Source organism: Mustela erminea, chromosome 1, assembly GCF_009829155.1.
Source record: "Mustela erminea isolate mMusErm1 chromosome 1, mMusErm1.Pri, whole genome shotgun sequence".
In the NCBI taxonomy this organism is placed as follows: Eukaryota; Metazoa; Chordata; class Mammalia; order Carnivora; family Mustelidae; genus Mustela; species Mustela erminea.
In genome coordinates, this window is record NC_045614.1 from 20119656 (window position 1) to 20144782 (window position 25127).

General features: G+C 55.5%; 1 protein-coding gene across 8 annotated transcripts in view; it reads right to left on the minus strand.

Moving 5' to 3' along the window:
• The window catches only part of CACNA2D2 (calcium voltage-gated channel auxiliary subunit alpha2delta 2), a 138667-nt gene that overhangs the window by 95228 nt on the left and 18312 nt on the right, over positions 1 to 25127 (minus strand). For all 8 annotated transcript variants that reach the window (XM_032320555.1, XM_032320546.1, XM_032320607.1 and 5 more), the window contains exon 2: positions 17047 to 17128. In XM_032320555.1, coding sequence (XP_032176446.1) covers positions 17047 to 17128 — 82 coding nt within the window. The remainder of the gene's footprint in view (positions 1 to 17046; positions 17129 to 25127) is intronic.

Here is a 25127-nt window from a genome sequence, read left to right on the forward strand (position 1 = left end):
CTCCTAGCCTAGACGTCTCCCAGGCACAGGGCAGCAGTTCTCAAACTGTGTTCTCTGGAGCCCTGAGCAGGAAGCAGGACTCACGTGGAGGGTCAGGGGTAGTGAGACGGAGGTCAGGAGGCCCTGCCTGCCTGCCGCCTCCACCAGCCAGAGAACCTCCTGCTTATTCATTCACTGGCCAGGGCCTGGCATGGATTTCACTGAGTAAACGGTAAGGGTTCAGCTGCTACAGGAGCATGGCGGGGGTGGTGCCTAGTGGACTGACCTTCTCCTCTTTCTCAAAGCTCCCCGAAACCATAGGAAAAGGTTCTTTAAAATGGCAAAAACCCATGAGTCAAAGAAAACATGGAGGAGGTGCCAAAAACAACATCTGGAAGCTGGAGGCAGACGGACCATGGTGATGGACTCAGCCAGCCCTGCAAGGCTCACTTGTGCCCATAGTAGGTTCATGTGGTAAGAGTAAGCCCTGAAACCCCAAACGGAAGGCTGAAAGAAACTTCCCTGGGAAACTGCAGGCCAGGAGGGCCATTAGCCAGATTACCCACAATGAAACCAAAGCCCGTGAACCCCAGATTACCCACAATGAAACCGCAGCCCCTGTGCCTGGAGCTCTCACATCCACACCCAGAGCCCCACTCTCTGGTGCTTTGGTGAGAGTTAGAGGGTGTGAACCCCACTTCTCGGTTCCTATCACAGAACCTCCGGTCTGCTTGAATAGGAGTAGACCACGTGGAACCCCAAACGCAGAGGGGAGATAGGCCTATAGGAGTCAGAGACCACACAAAAAGTACCTGGAGGAACCTGGGCTACATAAGGCCACGGAAATGTAAAAAAAAAAAAAAATGCCATAAATTGTGCATGCTGGGGTTGAAGAACTAAGTAAATATAGATAAGGAGAACCAGGTTTCTCACTGTTGGGAAAAGGAAGTCACCAAAGAGGGAAGGAGGAATGAAGCTTTTGCACGGCACTGGAGTCAGGGGTTTCAGTACAAAGCCACAGTTTCGAATATCTGTACAGATAAATGAAGTTAATCATAGATACGTGTGTACACGTGGGTAACAGACACACATATATTTCCCATTTCCCAGTTCTGATCATGAGAGGGCATCAAAGCAGCCTCACCCCACGAGCACACTCAGCACACAGATCTTAATGTCTAAATACCATGTGCCAATAAGCGGAACCAGAACTCCTTGGGGGAAGTGGTCGATTCTAGAGAAGATATAAGATGAGCGTGGAGTGTCTTGTTGCAACAGAAAGCAAGCAAGTGCTGGGATAAGGAGATGAGCACGTCAAAGGGCAGAGGAGCCAACTTGGAAGAGCTCCCGATGGCCAAAGCTGGAATAATTGGGGCAAGAAAATAAATAATGATAATAGTGAATCATAATCCACAGAGTAAGTATTCCTGAGTCAACACAGATATAGGTAACTGAATAAATACGTAAAACAGGGAAGAAAGGACAGTTTTTCCCCCTACGGAAGAATTCTGATTAATAAATGGAGAAGGAATGACAGAATAGGAAAACACCATTAGAACACCACAGTAATAACAGCTGCAGGCAAGACCCATCAAAGGATACTAATATGAATGAACGAAAGTTTGAGAATCTAGATATTTGTATGACCTCAGAGCATCTCCCAAGAGATTTGTTAATTACAAAGAGAAAATAGCAACTTTGCAGTGGGGGAAGGAAGCACAACCCACCTTAGCCAAATGATCAAAATTAGCATCACCAATCACGCTGACAACAAGTACTCCTGATACGATACACTGAGAAAGACACCTCATTCCTACAGGGGTCTTCCTTAAAATGCATAACCTCGGTCTACTCAGGAAAACATCACACACAAATGGAGGGATATTGAACAAAATAACTGACAAGTATTTTTTAAAAAGTGTCAAGATCATGAAAGAGACCCCAAAACTGTCACGCACTGGAGGAGCCTAAGGTGATGTGACAAGGAAAGGCAGTGTGGGATCCTGGTATAGAGAAAGGAACTAGTGCAAAAACTGGTAGAAGCCAAATACAGTCTTCCCTTTGCTTGGCAGTAGTGTACCAACGTCAGTTTCTCCTGAGCTTTGGTACTTGTACTATGGTTATGCAACATGATAATGTTAGAGGAAACTGGGTGAAGCGTTAGGGAATTTCTGTGCTATTTTGTCAACTTCTCCGTAAGTCTAAAATTATCTCAAAGTAAAGGAGTTTCTGTGTGTGTGTGTGTGTGTGTGTGTGTGTGTGTGTGTGTGTGTTTAAGTACGTTCCATGCCTAATATGGGGCTTGAACTCACGACCCCTAGATCAGGAGTCACATGCTCTACAGATTGAGCCAGCCAGGGGCCCCTAAAGGAGGTTTATGGGTTTTTTTTAAGCTATAATACTGTCATTCACAGAGAGCTAACAGACACTGTGGCAACCAAGAAATAAGAGCTAGATGATATTTTTTAAAAAGGACCAAGAAGAGATCCTAGAAATAAAAAACATGGTAACAAAATGTATAACTTGATAGAAAGGTGGGCACCTGGGTGGCTCAGTTGGTTAAGCCTCTGCCTTGGTTAAGCTCAAGTCAATGATCTCAGGGTCCTGGGACTGAGTCCCCCATCGGGCTCACTGCTCACTGGGGAGTCTGCCTCTCCCCCTCACTCTCCTTTTGTGTCCTCTCTCTCTCTCTCTCTTCAAATAAATAAATAAGACCTTGAAAAAAAAACTTGATAGAAAGGTTGGAAGATAAAATTAAGAAATTTGCTGATTAAAAAAACCACAGAGATGGAAAATCAGAGAAAAAGGAGAAAAAAAGAAAAAGGTCTGAATTAAAGGTTTTAGAAAGCAGAGAAAATATTAAGGAGGAAACAGTCAAAGAAATCTTTCAAGAAAACTTTCCAGAACTGAAGGACACAAGCATCCAGTATGAAATGTCTACTGAGTGGTGAGCAGTGAAAATAAACCCCACTAAGGTATAGCAATGTGGAACTTCTAAACACTGGGTACAGGGAGGACGTTTCTAGAGATAAAACTCAGGTCATGTACAATGGATTGGGAATCCACATGAACTCTGGGTCTCTCCACAGCAACTCAGAGAAGCTGGAAGGAATGGGGCACTGCCTTGGGAATGGTTTCCACGCTGAACTTGCACACCCAACTTCAACCTCCACCAAACATAGGGGAGAGGGCAAGCTTTCTGAGATGTGTAAGTCTCAGAAGTCTGGCTCCCATGTACCGTCCCTCAAGAAGCCAACTGAAAATCCTCTCTACCCAAATGAGGGAGCACATCAGAAACCAAGGAAATGGAGCCCAGGGCATCCAGGACTAAGGGATTCCAACCCAGATGACAGGTGAGGGAGATCCCAGGCATAGTCCGAGCCGCAGGCTGGGAGAGCGGGCGGTGTTCACAGGAGCAAATCGGGAGGCTCCTGGTGAGACTTCCCTGGGCAATTTATGGGACAGAACCCCAGGCGCACCTGTACGTATGACAAGAGGTCAGAGAGAAGGGCAGGGAATTTGGGGCAGCTTTAGCAAAGGTTCACCGACAATGAAGCAGGCGCCAGACAGTTATTAACCTGCAGGGAAAAAAATGTAAAAATTGTACCCCAAAGTGTGTACTCTGAGTTACAGTTCTGAAGAGCATTTGCCCAAGGGAAGACAGTATCAACCCAGAGTCCTGACCCACCCGCAGGACCCTGTGAGGGGGATGGGAGAGTGAGGGGTGGGGCTGTGTTAAGAGGGGGAGTGCTAAGAGCTAAGTGCTCCTCTCCCTCAGAGCTTGTCCGTGGATAATGCCTAAAATGGAACAATCATGAAGTAGTGACATAAGTATGTCATTTAAAGATATGAAGCTCTGAGATTAGAAAGTGACAGCCTCTGGGGAGTTGGAAATGGAGAGGAGGGGCTGCTGCGCCACTAACAGCATGCCTGGTGAAACTACGGCATTACACCGTGTGCGTACAAGATGCCAATTTTATTATTTTTTAAATTTTATTTAAAGATTTTATATATTTATTTGACACAGAGAGGCATGGTGAGAGAGGGAACACAAGCAGGGGGAGTGGGAGAGGGAGAAGCAGGCTTCCTGCTGAGCAGGGAGCCATATGCGGGGCTCGATCCCAGGACCCTGGGATCATGGCCTGCACCGAAGGCAGACGCTTAACCACTGAGCCACCCAGGTGCCCCAAGACGCCAATTTTAAAACCCTGACTTTAAAAATCCACCTAGAGGGGCGCCTGCGTGCGTTAGGTGTCTTTCTTTGACTCAGGTTATGATCCCACGGTCCTGGGATCGAGTCCAACATCGGGCTCCCTGCTCAGCGGGGAGTCAGCTTCTCCCTCTGTCATCTCTCTCTCTCAAATAAAATCTTTAAAAACAATTCATCTAGAAAGGTAAGAAAAAGAAAAAAATATTAAGAAAGGGAGGAAGGAAGGGGACGTGGGAGAAGGAAGAAAGGAGAAAAGATAACGTAGGCAGAGGAGTTGGTGACAGGGGACTGACTGCTTGGACTCCAGCCTCTGGCCTGGAGCTGCGGGCCCCCAAAGGGCAAAGACAATATGATGCTCTGTTGACATCACCACCACCTCTGTTTACTCTTCCAGCAAATGAAGACAGTTCGAGGTTTCAGTTCCCGGATCAGCTGAGGACACAGACCTGGCTCCTTAGGCCAAAACACCCATTTAGTATTGGTGACCCCGGTCTGGTTAACCCACACCCCCACTTCCACATTTCTCCAAATTTGGGGGTAATCAGAAAGCAAGGTGAGGGCCAGCAGCCCGCAGTGGGGGACGAAGCCGGGCGGGGAGGAAGTTCCCCGTCTTCCACAACATCTGTGCAGCGCTGTACACTCACTACCTTTGCCCTGACCTCTGTTTAAACCAGCCCCGGGGTGAGTCACCCAGACTCACAAGCAGCCACGCTTGGGGAGGGCTGGGGAGGAAAGGGACAGCCTGAGAAGTGGGGCTGGGTGAGCTACATACGTCTGTGCAAATTCTCATCCCCTCCCCGGAATCCCCAACTCATCATGTAATTTCCCGGCAAATGCGAAAACCTGCAATTTCTCAACCCACTGGCCTCCTTGCACAGGACAAACATCCACCCCAGGGGGACTCCCAGTCTGAGGGAGGGCAGGCGTGAGACCACCATGGAGGAGCTGCATACAAAGTATAAGCTTAGATGAGAGTTGGACTCAGCTGGAGGCAATCCAGAGCCCTCAGAGAACAGAGAACAGGGAACAAGACATTGGACCCAGACCTCCCGGTCTGTGACTCCAAAGGGAGGACTGATAGCCCGGCGAGAACCATGCGAGAGCCCCCTCCATCACCCAGGCCTTGCTCCACCCAGGAACCTTCGTGCCCCTTAAGTGCCTCATCGTGCCTCACTGCCAAAGGAGCCGCCAGGGCCCCAGGGCGCAGGCGGTGGGTCACCCAGCCCCAAGGATGGACGCGACCTTTTCCGGCTCTGCCAAGGGTTTCTCAGGAGGCTCTGTGGTCCTAGGTGCTACTGGTGAGACTTGGGCAGGTGGCAGAAGCATGCCTCCTTGGGCAGCAAAGGGGCACGTGCCCTATCATGGGAGCCACTTTGAGGCGAGAGGGAAAGGTCAAATCTGATGGTCTTGTCCAGTGAAAGATTTCCCCAGCTTCCTGGGAGCCCCAGTCTGCTGGGTGGTGCCGCCAGCACCCTCACAAAGCTGTGGTCATAGAGGGAGACAGTGTGCAAGCCCTGGAGGTCCCAGTCTGAGCTGGGGGGCTGTCAGACCCTCCTTGATGTGGAGCAGTGAGTTTTCAGAACCAGTCTCCTGCCTCCCCGCTTGCCCCCCCCCCACCAGAAGGCTCCAGACCTCCGTTCCCCCTGAGCAGCTCCTCCACCACTTAGCAACGGAGACAATTTACATAATGCATTGAGTGTGAGAGCAATAATGGCTGGGGAAGCAGGGTGCCCGTTAGTGGCTCCTTGGGAAAGAAAATACCTGTTCCCACACCACCACCTCCCCCATCACGAACGGGCTGTGACACTGCTGAGAAGCAGGTGCCTCTAAGTGCTCAATGCTGCCAAGAGGGGCCCTGGAAGGGCTGCACCAGCCCTGGAACTGGAGCAACCTTGGGACAGAGATGCATGCAGGAGGAAATTTCCAAAGCACCCGAGTTTTGAACATAAATCCACCCAGCCATGCTCTGGAGCCTGGACCCCTCCTGGGCCCAGGCCCTGCCTGCATCGGGAGCCTTCCCGGAGGAGGAGGCACTCCAGCAGGCGGGGAAGCTGTAGCCCGAGGCCAGGGAGCTAGGCTGCAGCTGCCCAGGAGGCGGTCACGTTCAAACACAAAGGCAGCGGTAGAAGGGAGAGAATACGTAAAAATTACCGGCATGGTAATTGCTTTTTATATAAATGTTCTTTTTAAAAAGTTTTCCCCAGTGTGAAAGTCCCTCTTTAAAAAGAATAAATTCACTGCACACCAATTTATTCTGTGCCTGTAGATGGAGCATAATGAAGGCTCCTCCGTCAACACCTGATCAAGAGGCAAGTGGCTGCCACTTGACCCAGCTTCCGGGTCTCCCTGCGTGCAAAGACAGCGCAGGCAGCAGAGGGGCCTGGGGTCTGTGGGGCAGCGGGGGAGTGGGGAGCTGGCATCCAGGAGACTCTGGGGCTCAGAGCCAAGCCCCACAAACCCCATTAGCACCTCAGGAGCTGCACTTGGATGGAGGATTCAGAACAGAGGCGGCCGTGGGGCTGCAGAAGCCGGGGTGCATGGGAGGATGGCAGAGGGGAGGTGTTGAGCAGGCCGGGAGGGCAGGGGTGGGGGTGGGGGTTTGGAATCAGGCCCAGCTGGTGACAAAGCACCTGGTGGTTTTAAGCGGGTAGAGGTCTGTCAGGGGCTACAGAAAGCTTTAGCTCTCCTCTGAGCCTGCAGGCACCCAAACTGTTCGGCTGCCTCCAGAAAGTAACACTTCAGTCCCAGGAGGGCGGGAAGAGCTATGCTCCCTCACCAGGATGCCCAAGACCTGGAAAGGAGGCTCCTGCCCACACCCCTTCACCGCCACAGCGCCCTCATCTGTGAAATGGGAACAATGTCTCTGTGGCCTCACCACCCCCCAGCCTTTCTGTGCACTGTACTGGGGATGAGGACGGCCTGCACCAGGCCTGCGCTCTCCAAAGAAGGGCCACCTGATTGAGCAGCCATCCCGGGATACAGACACACTGGGGTGCCAGGACACTGAGCCACAGCCCACTGGCACCTTGTGCCCCTGCGGGGCTGCTGCGCACGGTGGCATGGAGTCACTGGGGACATGTTTACGGTGTACGGGAACGTGGCGGGTGTGAAGGCGAGCTTCTTCCTCACCCACAACTGAGATTTCTCAGCTTCACTAATTAACCAGTTAAGTAGTTCTCGCCTGCTCGGGTGACACAGAACTCCCGGCATCTGCCTCCTCACCATCCCACCCTGCTCTGTAAGTGTGCCCGCGTGCACCTCCACACAGGGCTCAGCCACATACACACGCGTGTGTGGACACACTTGCCTGGTCACACCCCCCACGAAGCATGCATGCAGACTGGCAGGGGCTCTCCCAGGTGCACACAGAGCCCCATTCCCCGTCGCACTCCTGTCCTCTCTCGCCTACATGTGTTCTCCCGGGCTCTACTTCCACGAGCCTCCGCAGGTCAGAGAGGCATCTCCCAGTGAGTCAAGGGACCAAGAATCCCAGTGGGGGAGTAGAGGCTGCTTGCCTTCTAGGTCTGACTGCTGTGTTCAGGTGGACCCTGGGGAGGCCTGGGCAGGGCCCTGCCTTCTGGTCACAATCTCCCTACCCCATAGAATGCCCACAAAAGGCTCCTGGCAGCTCCTGCCTTCCGTGCATACCCAAAGGATGCAAAAGCTGAAGGGAGTGGGGTGCACTGAACACTGTGGGCCTCAGGGCTGACCTGGAGGGCTTCCTGGGGGAGGGAGCTATGGGCTGGGTTTAAAACGGGGTGAGGCCTGGAGGTGAATGAGGAGAATGGCAAGTGCACTAGGAAGAGAAGCTGGGGTGTCTAGTGGGGATGGGGAGGGCACAGGGATGGCTGGGAGGCCGAAAGACTCCCCATTCTCCCTGTGTAGGCCACACACCTTGGCCAGGCCTTCAAGTCACTCTGGAACAGCCCAGTCTCCCCCACCCCAGCCTGACATCTGGGTGCCAACACACCTTGCAGCAGGCTCTTCTCCTGGGCCCTTCTTCAAGGCCCCTGTACCCTCCATCCCCCACAAAGAGTAATCAGAGACCCTCTATGTAGGGCCAAGCCTGGCAGATCCCATGCAAGCCTACCTCTCCCAGGGCTTTTGGCACTTGTCTACCTTGATGCACTGGCTCTGTTTCCCCATGGGGGACCGGGTGCTTCCCATGGTCCTGTGGGGCAATCAGAGCCCTGGTTTCCCCCTTCTTGGTCCTCAGATGCCTGCCACTTTGCTTCTCTGTCCACTGAGCAGTCACTAGCTAAGCACCACTCCTGGCCAGCCTCGGGGTACAGGCGAGTATGTATGTGTGCCCCCACCCCCGTGTGTGTGCAGCCTGCTTCTCCGCCCGGACTGTACAACCTCTTCGAGGGGGCCCAGCTCCAAACCCCACACCCTTAGGCTAGGACGCTCAAGTCTTGGGGCTTCCTGACTGATGAGAACCCAAGGATGAACAAGGAGTGGGCTGAGGAGTCTGTCCAGGATCCCCCAGCCTCAGCCCACATACTCGTAAGAAGTCAGCCAGCTGCCCTGCAGAGCCACAGGGCAGGTCTCAGGCCTGGGAGAAAAGTATGGGAAAGATGGGAGGTTCAGGCTTCTGTAACATTCTCCAAACTCTCCATCTCTGCTCTTGAGGACAGGAGAGCAATGCTCAGAGAAGGTGGAGGGAGGTCGGGCTGAGCCTCTGTCTCCTGCCTGGTCATGGTCAATGCTGCTCCTGCTGCCCCTGGGGCTGAATGTGGTTTGTCAGAACTAATTACTTCTTTGCCTCTGCCAACTGCTTGGGGCTCCACAAATCTCAGGCAAGTGTCCCCATGGCTGCCACGGATCCAGCAATGGATGGGGGTGGAGGAGCAGGGAGGAATGCAGCTCGAGTCAGCCGTACCCGGGGGCCCAGCATGGAAACCCCTTCTGCCCTCTACCCCCATCCCGTCTGCCACCCTTGATCATGCACACCGGCCCCTGGCTCAGGACATGTTAGCCGCAGTGCCCTCCAGGGATGGATGCAGAGGCCAGCAGGGAGGGGAGCAGACCCTGTTCTGTTCTCAGTAATCTGCAATACAGGGTCCCCATCGGAGCTGACCCCCAGCTGTCCTGTCATCAGGCCAGCCTCTCTGGGGACCCCAGAGAGTTCATCAGAACAGTCTTGCTGTGTGAGGGGGAAGAGGTGGTATCTTGCGTTAGTAAAATTTGACAAACAAATTAGACTCCCAATATGAAAGGATAGAGAGCCATCCACTTCAGGGAAGGAGTGTGCAGCAAAGCCACGGGTTCTCAACCCAAACTTCTAGAGAGGCACTCGGTCGGCCTGGTGAGGCATGACCATGCCTCTGAAATGGTCTCTTCTTTAAACTGAAGGACCCCCACACTTGGCCGGCTCAATTAGAGCAGCCTGGGGTCATGGATTCGAGACCCATGTGGGGTGTGGAGATTACTTACACAAATAAACTTAAAAAACAAAAGTTAAAAAATAAATAAATAAACGGAGGGACCCCAGTCACGAACTTTCCAGAGATCCCTGGAGTTGCCACCCTCAGGAACCCGTGATCCTCAGCCACACCATTTTCTGACCCACTAACCTATCCTCAGTGCCCACACCTGGGGCCGGCCCACAGATCAGTGGTTTCCTACCACTTCTGTTGCACTGCCAGCAAGGCCCAAGCCCAATCCACCAGGCCTGGAGACAAGCTGCCAACTGGTTGACTGATTTGAGAGACAGATTCACAGGCCTCTTCTGGAGTATTGGGTACCTTTCCTTCCCTGCTGCCTGCCTCCTCCCTAGGGGTGTCTCTGCAGCTGGCTCCCCGGGTTCCCAGCTCCAGGAGTCACCCACCCTTCCGTGGCCCATGGGCCCTGTTTCTTCAAGCCCTGCCTCTCCCTCTAAGGTTCCCCAAAGATGCCATGGTCAGCCAGTGCTAGAGACAGAATTATCTGTGTTACCCCCAAATTCATATTTTGAAGCCTAATCCCAGGATTTGGAGTTGGTATTTGGAGGTGGGCTCTGTGGGATGTGATTAAGTCATGAGGGCATAGCCCCTTGTGAAGGGGATTGGGGTCCTGATTAAGGACCCTGGAGAGATCCTTCCCCCTTCTAACATGTGAGGAAAGCAAGAAACAGCTGTCTATGAACCACAAAGTGGGCCTTCGCCAGACACTAAATCTCATGACACCTTGATGTTGGACTCCCCAGCTTCCAGAAACATTAGAAAGAAACCACCTGGTCTATGGTATTTTGTTCTAGCAGCTGGAACGTACTCAGACGGCAGGGACGAGAAAACTAATCTCCAGATTCCTGGGCTAAGCCAAGCAAAGGGGACAACACAGGCATCTGAGTTTCCTCAAACCGTGACCAATTCCTGGAAGGGCAAGCAGCTGATAGTGGGGAGGGGAGCACAAAGGCACCCCCACATTTATAGGGCTCTGTCCACAGCCTTTCCTTGCCCCAGGTCCCTTGAGATCCTCTCATGTCCCATGAGGACAGAAGCGCTCGGATCCCCATGTCACGAGTGGGGGAAGCAAGACTCAGAGCTCCAGGACCCCCCGCTCCAGGTCCCTCAGTGCGGGAAGGCCCAGTCCTGCCCACTCCATTCTTATCACCCACCATGGAGTTGCTGCCTGTGGCACAGGTTCCAGGTTCAAGTTCCAGTTCTGCCAGTTACCAGCTGTGGGACCTCCGGTAGATCTCACCTTTGGAATGTACAACTCTTTCCTCCTGCTCTGAGCCGGTCCCTATCTGAAACGGACCTCGGCCGTGGCCCTGCGGTGGTCCCTCTCCTGTGCCTGTACTACCAGCCATGGGCCTGCTGATCCTACCCAGAGAGGCCTCGCCCACAGACCTACACAGAGGCCTCCACACCTACAACCTCCACAGGCGGCTGGGTAGCAGCTGCTCACTGAGGCTGTGCCAGAATTCCAGAAGCCTCCTTGCAGGGCTCCCTGCTCCAGCCTCCCGCTGCAAGACTCCAGAGCGAGGGGCTCCTGCACTGGCTAGGGAGGCAACCACCCATTCATGCTTGTCTGGGGACTTTCCTGTGACTGCGCCCTTGCCCTGCTGTGAGGCTGTTCTGACCTAACACCCTCCCTCTCTGGGGAGTAGGAAGAGTAGAGGCCTGGGAGGGGACAGGGGCTGAGGAGGGCACAGGTCTTGGCCTGGCGCTCAGGAGCCGGAGACTCCAGGAGCGGGTGCCCCTGGAAGGCATGGCCAACATAAGCCAGGGTCCCTGGGCAACTTGTCTCGGGGTGGCCCTCCCTCCACACCATCCTTCTCTGGTGGGAGAGTGCGTGGAAGGGGTGTTGGAGACCCAAGCCAGTCAGCTGGCCCGCAGGCAGGAGCTCCTGCCACTGATGAAATGGCTTTTGAAAAGCTTCAAAAATGGAATTTTCTCCTGGAGGCGACAACAGAGTGTGTGGGGAGGGGGCGAGCAGGACACAGAGTCTCACCGCACAGTGCTCAGGAAACAGCACTCCCTGACTTCGTGTGGGGGAGGGGCAGAAGAGCCCCCCACCCACTCTGGGCAGGCCTGGGAAGGAAAGAGGTTGGGGTGCAGGCTGGGCTGGGGGCACAGAGGGGGGGTCCAGGCGGGCGAGCTTCGGCCAGGCTTCCATGCATCTGCTTCTGTGTATGTAATTACGTTCAAGTGGCGGCCTCACCACGTTTCAGACGCCCTCCCAGGAGCCCCTCCTCGGCCCCATGCATCCCCGCTGGGTGCCGAGCAAGAGGACCATATGGAGAGAATAATAAGACAATTAACTTTCCATTAAAGAATAATATATGTGGGTTTTTAGGGAGGCGAGCGGCAGCAATCCCTACCCAGCAGCATATTTCACACCCGCGCCCCCCACCACCTCCACCCAGACGCGCCCCACATCCTGATCATCTTCACTGGGAGAAAGGAGGGCGCTGCTGGGTCTCACGGGGGGGGGGGGTTGGCTGGAGGAAGGGTGGGGGCTTTGGGAAGAGCAAAAGCAGAGCCCCTATGGCTAAGGTTCTGAGGCTTCCAGGAACTGTGGGGAGGGGCTCTGATGGGCCTGGCTGGGGCTCCCTCAGCACCCCTCACCTGGCTATGAGCTTGTCAGCTGGGACAGCTGTGCTGGTCTCCAAGGGCGGGCAGGGTGGAGGGGACCCGCCTGGCCGAGGAGCTGCAGGCCTGCCTCTTGGGGCACATGTGAACTACAGAGCTCTGAGAGAAGGACCAACTGTGGGTTCTGGGGGTCATCACTGTTTGAATTCCCCTTTCCTGGCCCTCCAGGGGCTGTAGAGTTTCCGGGGACCTTCCCCTACCCTGGCTTCCTTCCTTCTCTTCTGCCCCAGCCCCTCTAGGGTTGAGCTTCCCAGGCACTCTTAGCACCACTAACCCCACCTGAGTATCAAAATTCCCAGAGAGGACCCTCCCCGGATGGGGGCCAAATGCAGCCTTGGCTCCCACCCCTAAGCCAGTGTGTGGTACGCATGAGTTTGAGGAATTAGTGGTACCAGCCAGCGGGGAGGGCTGGAGGGAGAGCGGGAGGCCTGACTCAAAGGGGCCCTGTGAAGGGGCCCTGTCCCTGCTTCCCTGCACCTTAGGAAAGGGGCCCTTGATGTAGCCAGACTTTGGTCCTTGCCAGGAGCCAGCTCCAGATGTGGTGCTCCACAAATATTAATTACACATTCCCAGGGAGCACTAAGCAGGCGCGGTACAGGGATGGCCAGAGGCAGACAAGATGGGCTGGGACTGAGGCACCATCACGGGTTCAGAAATGCCATTCCTGGCTACCCAGAGCAGTGAGGATGCCATCATGGACGCCATCGGTCTGAATCACCATGCCTGTCCAGAGAAGCACAGTAGTGCAGTGGGTGGGGGGAGGGGTAGGAGATTTGGGCATAGGGATCTGAGTCCTAGGGTCCTATTCTCTGCGGACACAGCTCAGCCGCTGAGGGGAGGGGCTGCCTCAGGGTAGTTCTTCCAGGCAGGTCCCAGACCTGCACCTCTGGCTTTGGTACTCCTCCCCAACCCCACTACTGCGTAACTCTGGCCTGTTGGGGCTCCAGGATGGGACTGGCCCATGCAGACAGTGGCTCGGGACCTTGGTTTTCCCATTTGTATGTTAAGACCACAGGAGTAACCAGCAGCCGGCAGCCGGGCTAAGGCTGTCACGGAACTGAGGCAGCCAGGGACGCTGACAGGGCTCTAAGCCGTTTCTGCGTTTCTGAGTTTAATGTGGACTGAGAAAGGCTCCCATAGGCCCAGGCTTGGCTTGACCCTTTCCAGAGAGTGGCTTGTGGCCCCAGATCTCTGTTCCCAGCCCAGCTTTGGACAGGAAGCCTTCCTTCACCCCAGAGAGAGGATCTTCTCACTCTCTTCTTTAGAGACCCTCCAAGAAAGGCATCTCTCCCAGGTCAGGAACCCGTCTCAGGATGGTGCCACTGATGAGCCACGGGTTCTTCCTCATGTCCGACTCTAATCTCTCCCGCTTTGCTCTCCCGCAGTCCCCAGAGTTGTTCCCCTTCTACACTGGACACCCAGTCAGGCGTGAGTAGGTTCCTGGCTGTCCCCATCAGAGTGACCTGGGTTTCAGAGCGGGGAGACTGGCCATTGCCACATCCTCCCCCACGCACCCCCAGGCACCCGATGAATTATTCATCCTGATCAGTCTCATTATGCAAATGAGCTCAGAGCCCAAGCATATGCTCTCTGCTCTTCCCCCGCCCCACTCAGGGTGGGGACAATATGGTGCTGATGGGGGAGGGCAGACAAGGAGCTTGGGAGACCTTGATCAGCTTCCAGGGGCTCTGGAGAGGGCAGGCCACAGTAGAGTCCACACTTTTGTGCCCTGTCACACCAGGAGTAGGCCAGGGCTTGGGGGGAGGTGGGGCTGTGGTACCCAGGGGCGGGGGAGGGGGGGCAAGGCTCAGGAATGTCTGGCTAAGCATGGGGGTGGGGATGGCCCTTGAGCACCAAGCCACAGTGGGAGCACCCGCTATATGCTGGCCCTGGGCTCAAATTGGGAAACGCGATGGGGTCTTCGCAGACCGCCCCCACACCCCACCTTGGTGTGCTTTGCAGATTGCCCCCACACCCCACTAACCTGTAAGTGGGCCCTGGTCTACACGCAGCCATGCCCCCATGGCGTTATGCTTGCGAGGAGGAAAGTGCCAAGGCAAGGAAAATGCTCCCAAATGCCACTGTCTGCAGTTTCTGGACTCCTGCAGCTGCCAGCTCTTGTGGCGCCCAGCTTCTGGGAGTGGGATGGTCTCCAGGACTGGGAGAGGGGCAAAGGGCAGCCACGCAGAGGAAGAAGGCCAAGCGGGCCCTGATCAGGACACCTCAACTTCAGGGTGTTTGGGAGTAGTACAGAATCAGCTCAGGGAGGCCTGGGGAGGACCCTGGGGGCTGAGGCTGTCAGCTCAGCAGAGTTGAGGCCAGGATCCCCGGGAGCACCCACAGTTGGGTCGGGGCTCTGCTGCAAGCATCCCCCTGACCCATCAGAGCTGGGCAGGCGCTGGCCCCACAGGCCCTCCCATACATGTGTGAAGGAGAACCATGGTGACTCTATCAGGTCTGGGGTGGCGGCGTGTAGGGGGCAGGGAGGTTTGCTCCCTCCTGCTCCCAGGGGATCGTCCTTTGCCTCTAGGATTCTTCCCCTGCTTTCTTGCCACCCACTTCACCAGAGTGCCCAGCGCCAAGAAGCCGTCGCAGAGCTGTCAGCAGGAAGTAAGAGGCTGAGGAAGCAGGTGAGAAGAAACTGGAGCAGGACAGAGAGCCGCTGGAGAGCTGGCAGCCATCGCCAAGCGGAGGGGTGCCAGGAGGAGTCAGCTGGGAACGCCGGATCAGCACTTTTCTGCCTGAGGCCAGGCTGGCCACCGCCGTGCCAAGCACAGCCCCTGCTCCAGCCAGCTCCCCACGTCCTCAGGCTTAACCTGCCCACCCTTCCAAGAGGTGCAGCCAGGGGAGAAGCAGTGCCGGGAGCCCTGGTCCAAGAAGCCAGCTTCGTGACCCTGGTGGTGGGTGGCTGTGTGAGTGTGGGGGAAGGTGTATTCACTGATGAAAGCATCTGCAATCACTCACCTCCCATCAGAAAGGAAGGGTTCAACAGGTCCTCAGAGTGAAAACGATCGGTGAGGGAGTAAAACTTCTAAAAAAGAGGGTGTACCTGTGTCAGCCCACCCACTGTTACTCTCGCCATGTCATCCTCCAGCCAGACCTTCCAGCCACATCACAGACCAAGAGCGAGGATCAGAAAGGAGCAGGGACTCACCCAGGAGCACACCAGTGGGGCTGCCGAGCTGGGCTTCCATCGCTGGTTCTCACCAGCCAGGGAGCTCAACGGTTCAGGCAAAACCAAATCTCATGCATGAAATGTGGGCATTATCTGCTCATTGGCAAACGTCCGAGGTCTGATCTGCCCGTGATTATAAAACAAACAGCGTCCTCAAGCTGAGATGTCAAGGCACGGGGAAGATTCTCGACAGGAGGTGCAAAGTTAACAACTGATGTGGGGTACACCTCACGTTCCAACACAAAAGCTGGAAAGGCACATGATGCACATTCCAGGGTACTATCATTTCTCCATTAACCTGCATGGCTACACTTGGCAGCGCCCACTTAGAACCTAGTCAGTGCCGGGTGCAATTCCTAAGCATAAACTGACTTGTGTTCCGGAACAGCTTTTCCTACAGAGCCTTCTCTGGAAAGCTCTGCTGGCCTCCAAGTACGGCTGAGTCATCAAGAGTTCGTGGGAAGAGTGGGATGGGGGTTAGTGCAATTCAAGCCCAGCAGTTAGGGCAGGGAGGTTCAGAGAGACTGGGCCACGAGGGGGAGGACACCGAGCAAGCTGGGGGCTGAGACCTCCAGACCCGGACTCCCTCTCCCTGTCATGTTACCACCTTGTTATCCAGCCCTGATCTGTGCCTAGGGACAGTCCTATCCACAGCCAGTGGCAACACACTCACCGCCAGCCCCATTTCCTGGGTAGCTACCCTAAGCTAAGCAGGTGGAAAGGACCAAGGTTAAAACCCCACAGAAGCTTCCCCATAGAGGTTACGCCTGCTGATCCCAGTCCTGACCAAGAGGCATGTCATAAACAGTGTCCAGACCTGGCCTCGTGGCTGAACCACCTACAGAAACTCTTGTTCACCTTGCCGGTCCTGGGACAACCATCCGCAGGAGAACCGTTACTCCTCTGCTCGGTTCCAGGGGGCCCGCTGGTCCAAGCCTGCGGAGAGACCCTGGGAGTCCCATCTAAGCAGGCCAAGAGCTCAGCTCTCAGAGCCTCTGCATTTCCACATCAAGAGCAACGGCTCAGGAACCTGACAGCGACACATTTTGCAGCCTTCTGGGGGTGACGGATGGCCTGCTCTTCACATCACTATTTCAAACATTAACATAATCTCCGAGGATGAATGTGGCCGTTTGCGCCTAATCAATCACCCCTCCTGCCCTGATCCCTCAACTTGCCAAGCACCGGCTTTCAACCTGTCTCCTGCTACAGCAGCGCCCTGAGCGGCCCGCCGTGGCTGCACCCTCATAGTGTGGACAGTTCCTCAGCCTCTGGGTACAGCTGCACCCACAACACCCTCCAGGGCCTGGCCTCCTGCCTCAGGCACTACTGCAACACAGACCTCCCCCACTTAAAACCCCGAAAGCCTGGGGCGCCCGAGTGGCTCATTCAGTTAGGCATCCGACGCTTGATTTCAGCTCAGGCCCCCCACCGCGATGCTTGATTTCAGCTCAGCTTCAGAAACTCTAGAAGTTTCCCCACCTGCCCCAATGGGCCCAGCAGTGGCCCCCCACACCTAACCTCACTCCTTATTTCTGGAGCCCTTCTCCCATTCATACTCAGAAGAGGGCCCCTGAGCAGAAAGCACAGGACAGTGGGCTTACCTCACGGAGTTGCTGGACGCCCCCAAAAATCCGCATCACGCCGTCTATCTCCTGCTCCAGGCGCCGGGCCCAGTGCTGCATCCTGTGTGCAGAGAGGAGACAGGTATGAGGAAGGCCCCCCTCCCGAGTGACCCGGGGCACGACCAGCAGCAGCCACTCCTTCAGAACCTGATTTTCACTGGAGGGGAAACAGAGGCTAGCAACCGGAGTAAGCCTGTGATTCCCTTTGAAGCCCAGACCTGGTGGCCCAGGCTCTCCTCACGTACTGTCGGAAGGCCAGGGAGGAGAGCGGATTGTCGTTGAAATGCGCTGAGGGAGTCCAGCAGCTCCAAGAAGCCTGCAGGGAGACTATTTTTCACCGTGAAGAGCCAGCCCTTGATGTTGCTGCTCTGAACATGGGGACTCTGGACACCAGGGAAGAGGGGGGGCATGAGTGAGCCATGTGGGGGCTGCTGGATGGCAGAGCCTCCTGTCCCCGAGGCTGGGTGAGGCCTGAGGAAGGGGAAGGAACATGAGTCACACTGCTGTCCCCACCAAGTCCCTGTGTAACTGGGGGCAGGTTCCTGCTCCTGCGGGCCTCATCTGAGAAGCAGACCTGGAAAGCTTCCACTGGAGGCGGCCCTCGCCTTCCCAGCAGTCTGACACACAGAAGCTATTGGAAGCTCACTGCTGCCTGCAGGTCCAGCTCAAACCATCCTGCCCCTTTCTGGGGGCCTGGCAAGCCCCAGGAGTCCTTCACCTGAGCCACCAGCCTGAGCAGATCTCCTTAGCACTGCCGTTACTCTGGGCTCCTTCCGACCCACCAGTGTCTTGGTTTCCTCCCCTAGAAAGTGGGGATAATCTGGGGCCACGCTGCAGGGTATGAGGAGGACAGATGAGAACAGGTGGTCCAGGGTGCTGCACCGGGATATTTGTGAGTGGACAGGAGGGGCCGGTGGCCTCAAGGCCCAGTATTCCCAGCCCACACCCACGAATAGGAATGGCCTCTGGGGAGAGGCTCGGCCCATGTTCTAACCTGTGACTTTCCTTCAGGAAGTGCCAGATCCAGTGAGCAAAACCATAACAGTCCTTGCTAAGAACCTGCCAGGGAGATGTTCTTCACACTTTCCAAGGTGTTCTCTGCTGTGACCAAGGGCCACTGCCCTAATGCATCTGAAAATCTGAAAAGGCACCTCAACTTCCTCACCCCAGCACACTGGGAACAAGGCCATTCCAAGGAGGGCTCCCAGGAGAGTTACCACAAAGATTTAAATACACCATGGGGTAAGCATAGCCCATAGGGCAAGGTAGGGGGCGGTGATACCAGCTCCCTAGTCTCCGGAGGAATACCCCAGAAACCACAGGATCCAGAAGATTGAATCCGGCCCTAATACGTGCCCTGGGCTGGCTACCTCCCCCACCTTCCGCAGTGCCACTCAGGACCAGGACGCTGCTAGCTCCCCGGCTCACAAGAGCTTGAGCCTCTACCCCAGCCCCCTGCCCCACACCCATCCTCAGGCCCATGGCTGGGGGCTGGGCCTGTGCCATTGTGTGTGCCCCGGTCGGTTGGCATGGGAACTTGGAGCAGGAGGCGGGCGGATCACTAATTGCAATTTGCCAAGCTGAATGTCAGGACCGTGATGGAAAAAAAAAATCAACATCAAAAGCAATAGGTATTAGCTTCAGCTTGTTGCTGGCTGAGCCATAGCCTGATGCCCACCTCCACTCCCCACCACAAGGAGAAAGCTAACCCTAAGCCCAGGAGGGGGCCAGGCTGAAGACCAGGCTACAAAGGGCAATCAGGCCTCTGCTGCTAGCCAGGGGAGGGCAAAGCCCAGCAGAGAACCGAGAGCCTGCTTGGCCCCTGCTCCTATGTGCCGGGTGCTGATGGCTTGGCTGTGGCTGTGGGTAGACAGCGGGGCAGGTGGCTGTTTTGTGCTCCTGAGACAGAGCCCAGGGTGGGGGGTGGGGCTAATGTTGAGGTGGGTTGCTGTGTCCAGCTAGGTACAAAAATGGTTGAGGTCAAGGAGCTGGTCTCTGAAAGGAGCCATTAACTCTGCCCTGGCCCTGACCCTGACCTCAGCCACTCACTCACTGGTCTAGGATGAATGCCAATAATAATCGTCTCTGGGACTAGTATGTACAAGGACACCCATGCTGTCCATGGAGTGGTGCCAATATGCCACTTGCTCTCTTGCTTCAAGCCTCACGAAGCAGCAAGCATTATCATCCCCATTTTACAGATGAGGAAACTGAGGCACAGGGGCTTTATGTGACCGGCCCAAGGCCAACCACCCAAGAAGCAACAGACACAGAGCCTGATCCACAAAGGTGCTGGAGTCAGCCAAGTGAGCACATGCACCCCCTCCCAGCTCTGCATCCAGGATCGTCACTTTGAGAACCTGAAATGGGCCATAGTGGGAATATTTATACCACAGAAATCGGCAAATGCTACAAATCACAGTCCCCACCCCCCCAGAGCGAACTGTAAACATTTACTAGCACACCACTGATTCGGCCCCAGGCTGTTGACTCTTTTCTAGTGTATCTCTAGGTTTCTGGTTCTAGGATTTCACAGATAAGTAAATGAAAATTAATTGGAAGAACAGACATGGATGCCAAGTTTTTATTTTGTTCAGACAACACATTATTATTATTATAATCACCATCATTTCATCTAAAAAGGCTATTTCAACACTAAAAGAATTTTAGAAGAGCCAAATCTCAGGATAAATCCAATTCTTTCCAAGACACACACACTCTTTCCTCCCTCCCACTGTCTGTCTGTCTGTCTGTCTCTCTCTCTCACACACACACACACACTCACATGCACATACCCATGACCTCCCCACTTCCACCCCCACGCTGAGCAGCTCTAGACTCTGCTCTAGGCCACAGAGACCGGTCTGCCCATGATATAGCAGGACACACGTCCTCCTGGGGGCTGGGGCTGGGGGAAGGTGGCTCCAGCCCTCTGTCTGGTGCCCTGGGCCGGATGGACAGACAGACCCCAGGCCCCCGCGGCACTGCACATCAGAACAGTGCCAGGGAAAACAAGTGACTCTGATTATTCACCTAAACCAAACCCAATTAGGAAGGCAATATGTGTGTCCCAGTATTAAAAAGAACATCATAGATAAATCATTACACTGTCACCGACACGAGATTCTGCGGATTCCAGGGTTTGGCTGGCATTTTAGTGCTGGCTCCCAGGCGCGACACCATGGGACCAAGGAGGCTGGGATTCAACTCTACACCTCCAAAGCTCCTGTCTGAGGGTTGGAGAAAGCACCCACCAAGCTGAGGCTAACGTGGTCAGGCACGTCACAGTCACACTCCTGGCAGAACGGCATCGGGGCTTTGCAAGTATGGGGGAATGTATCAGGGTCATGGCCCCACTGGGTCAAAGGCAAGCTGACCAAATCTTGCCTAGGCTCCCATCAGCCCTGGCTCCGCAGTGCCTCGCTGGTTGGACAGTGCTGCCCATGGGTCACCCTCCCCACAGGGTAGGTCCACCTGCTGGTTCTCTGCGTCCCTGTGATTTTCCATGCTCTTCACTGAGATGACACTGCTTATCTCCAAGTGTCTCTAAGTGCCAAATTAGTAAGATAGGGAGGAGAGAGAGTGTCTGGGAGGAGGCACGTGCAGTCAGGGGCTGCAGCCCTCAGGATGACTGGTGTGGGCAGGAGAGGCCGAGGACAGAGCCTTGTATCGCTGTGTCCTCCATGTGCATGAACCCAGGGTGGTGCAGGCCCTGGGCCCCCATTCTGCAAATAAGAAAACAGAGGCCCCTGGCAAGGGTGGGTGCAGGGCATATACATAAAGGGAAGCCAGACCCGTCCTCCTGGCTCCATCAGTTCCCTGATCCCAACCTTGCAGGATGAGGCAGCTTCTGGGAAGCCTCAGGCACAGGTGCCTCTGTGACCTTGACCTCGACCTTGGGGAGTTGAGGTCTCTTCAGATCTCAGTATTCCTGTCTGTAAATAGGGGGGATGACTGGCTGGAAAGCTTCCATGGCGAAATCCACATGGCAGCCTTGATATGCCTAATTACCAGGCACTCCCAGGGGCTACAAGAGCACCCACAGCAGCATCCCAGTGCTCAGGAAAGCTCCCTCCAATGACTAAATGACCTAGGGAAAGGGGCGTGGAGGGAGGAGTGTGGAAGGGGTTGCCGGAAAGGCTGAGAGAGGCAGGGAGTGGGCACAGGGCAAAGGGGCACTCATCCTGGGACTGGCAGACTGAGGGCAGCCCAGCGGGAGGAAGGCCCAAGGACGCCAGGCCTCACTCTCCGAGGCAGACTTCAAAACCACACGCAAGGGAGCAAGGTCATCTCCATGTGGGGTGAAGAAATGGGGCTGAGGACCCCCTTCAGCAGGCAGAACCACCTAGAGCCCAGCCTGAACCTCGGGAGGCCCTGGCCAGCCTACAGGGTGTACTCTGGGGCCTTGAGCTCTGAGGCCAGCTGCACAGGCTCCCCCAGAGGGGAGGGGCAGGGCAGGAGGAGGGGGGAAAGGGTGGGGGAGAGGGAGGAGGGGAAAAAGGGAAAAAGCCCATGTGCAGATGCACAGCACAGATTAAACTGTTGCCAGTTGTTAATTTTATACGCGAAGTTGTTGATCAGAATGTGATTTAATTGTACAGTATAATCCAGGCTTTTGGAATAAATTATGCAGAAAACTCATCTATAATTAAACAAATCAAAAAACCAGAGACAGGTGACACGGCAGGTTTACCCTCCGAGGGCATGGGTGGGTGTGGGCGGCTGGACCCTGTGGAGGGCCAGGAGGAAAGGAGGCAGGGATTGTTCCAGAGCAGACAGGGGCAGGTCCGGGGGGGCCAGGGTCTAGCAGGGGCCTCAGGACTCCTGACCTCTGCCTCTGCAGGCCTCTTTACCACTATGGAGGCATTCCGCCATCAAAGCCGGCTGCGGGCTGCCTCTACCAGGCCGACTCCTTGGATCAACCTGGTTCCCTGGGGGACCTATGAGCAATCTACAGTCCTCCCACTGGCTCAGAAGAGCAGCCATCACGAGGGGGCAGGTGGGGGGTAGGGGGCAGGGGTGAAACTGCAGGTGAAGCAGGAGGGGTGGACCGCAAAAACAGGATGAGGCTGGGGTGGGAGAGGGGTGTGGGGCCACCTGCGGCTCGGGACATGGGAGCCAAGCCTGACAGTGGCGGCAGCCCACAGGTCTCCTGCTTCTCTCGTGACAGGCTGGCCAATTATTCTCCCGGCTCTGGGGGAGGTAATGATTTAAAATAAATTGCTATTTAATTATTCTGATTATATTTCAGCTGGCCTGCCACCTCCCACCTTGGTGCCTTCACAGTCTTCTGAAGAGGAAAGAAGAAAAGATAGGGCAGGAGAAGAGTGGTAAGGGACAGACAGATGGAGACACACAGACCTGGAGAGAGCCCAAGAGGGCTAAACCCAGCCCAGGGGAAGATGATGTGAGTGGGCCTGGAAAGGGTGTTCTCTCCCAGCAGCCACCCAAAGTGCAGATGGCAGCTGTGGCCCCTGCTGAAGCAGTGCCCCGGCCGTGGCTGGCCCTTCCCCTGGACCACAGCCACATTGCAAATAGCAGTAAGCTCAAGGCTGTTGCACCCCAGGATTGTGGCATCTCCAGAGCCACCTCCACCAGGGAGTCCTCCCTGACGGCTCAGGTGGATGTCTCTCTCTACCCAGACTGAGTGCCAGGATCCAGTCCTGGCTCTTCTGAGGCCTTGATCCAGGCCTCAGTTTTCCCATCTGGAAAATGGCAATAAAGCTCACGACCTATCTACCTCTCAGGACCCAAAGAAGAGGCAGTTGAAAACCACGGCCCCACGGAGGGGTTGTCAGCAATGCTGACTGCCCCACACATTCATGTGCTCAGACCCACAGTCCAATCTTCTTCCTCAGACCGGCAGCTTGTTAAGCATGGGATGGCTGTGCCTATACCTTAGACTGGCCTCCAGGTGGGCTGCAACCCCTCCCTGAGTGGCCTCAGAGACCCTGAGACAGGTCCAACCCTGTGGGAGAGGCCAGGCCTCTTGAGATCAGAGCATCCTTCCCCATCTGCTCAGAAGAGAAGATGCTTGGGCCTTGGCGTCTTTCAGGGCTCAAAGCCAGGGTATCACCCCCGATCCTGATTTGATCACAGCCTGCTGAGGATGGCAGAGGGCAAAAGTCTAGCCAAGGTCATTGGCTCCTGAGAGGTCAGCTGGGTTCAGCCACTCCTGGCCAAGGACATGAAAGTGCCTACAGATGTAGAGGGCAGTCAGCACAGGGTGATGGGGAGCATGTTGGCTCAGCTGATGCGGGTGTAATGAGGCTCCCCTGCTAGCCACATACCCCCTCAACAGGTAAACTGAGGCACAGGACTGAAAGGACTGGCCCATCTTCAACTGATTTGTAATTCAGCTAAAGAAACCCCTATAGTGTAAGCAACCTGCCCCCCCATGTCATCACCCCCATCCCCCCACACCCCCTTCCCATGTACATAGGGACAAAGGCAGCCCACTTATCACAAGTGACTCTCAGAGACCCTGGGGAGCTGGGGAGGGGCTGACGCTGCCGAAGCTCGAATTAGTCCAAATCCATCGGCCTCGACTATGTGTGTCTTGGGACCCTGCCCAAATACTGCTCCTTAATGAGGTTATTAATTACGGGCTGTCCCTTCCCTATCTTTCCCGGGGAAAAAGCTTTTCCTTCTAGTTGGCTCCCGCAGCCGTGGCAGCGAGACTGTGCCTCCCCCCTCAGACTAACAGTGAACAATCAGCCGGCTTTAATTAGGGCGCTGGGTCCAGCCCAGTATTTACTCCTAACAGCTTGACTGGGGGAGGGCAAGAGAAACCTGGAGCCAGCGAGCAGCATGGCCCAGGGCTGGGAGAGCCAGGCAGCCCGCGTGGCCCAGAGACGGATGGAGGGTGTCCGGACTCACACAGCAAATGGTCACAGACTCGGCCTCATTTCCCACAATTAATGCAGGATTAAAGGTCCACGGGGGCTTCGGCTGTCAGGAAGGACCTATAGATGAGGCAAGCCTCAACCAGGGACGTGCTGGCTGAGACGGGGGAGGAAGTTTCCCCAGTAGCATGGAGGGTCACCTGAGCCTGACTTCTGTTTCTGCCATGGTTAGCTGTGTGACCTTGGTAACACCTTTCATCTGCTGGCGCCTCTGGTAACTCGTCTAGAGAGTGAGGTGGTCCTTACATCCACAGGCACAGGGGTTCCAGAGCAGCCCCTCAGCAGGTCCCTCCTCACCATGGCTGGTACGGGGTTTTCCAGCAGCGGGGAGAAGACTGTAAGGGGGGCTGCTCCAGCTCCCATGGGAGCAACCCTTGCAGTACCAGGAGCGTGGCTGGAGAAGTCCCCAAGGAGCGGGGGATCCAGGCCAGAGCTCCACTAGGAGGGTGGGGAGGGGCCCTGGGGCCACCTCGCCCCCAGCCCCTGTTGTGTACCAGGCCCTACTCTGCGGCAACATCCCGCGCAGTGCTTGGCCTCTCCAGACCTCTGTTTATCTCTCTTTGTCCAAGAAAGGGCAGTGTGAGGCCTCCACAGGCCATTTGGGCTCTAACTGGGGTCTCCCTGCCCGGGGCCTGCACCTGTGTCAGCATCACAGTGGTGACAGACTAGCGTTCTCTCTGTGATGCCTCAGTTCATTTTCACAGCAGTCCAACCCTCACCCCCATTCCTCAGAGGGGGGAGACTGAGACACAAAGCAACCGAGTGTTCTGGCCAAGGTCACACAGCTAATGAATGCCCATCGGGACGACACACACCTCTCCTCAGGACGCCAGTCTCAAATGCCCAGGTGCTGGCGTGCCCTGGCCTCTTGGCCATCTAACAGATCTCCCAAACTGAGACACTGACCTCCCTCTGGAGCCTCACTCTCCCTTTTCTCCTTCACTGGCCACCTCCCCCGGCAAGGCTGATGGCATTGCTTCGCCTTGCTCCTCAGGCCACACTGGCCTCCTCACTGGGGCTTGAATACACTCCCATACTCTGTGCACAGGCCTTCGCACATTCTGTTCCCTCCACCTGGACTGCTCTTTCCTCAGAAGTCCAGGAGGTCCCCTTCTAACCCCCTTCAGGTCTCTGCCCATGCCTCACCTGCTTGGT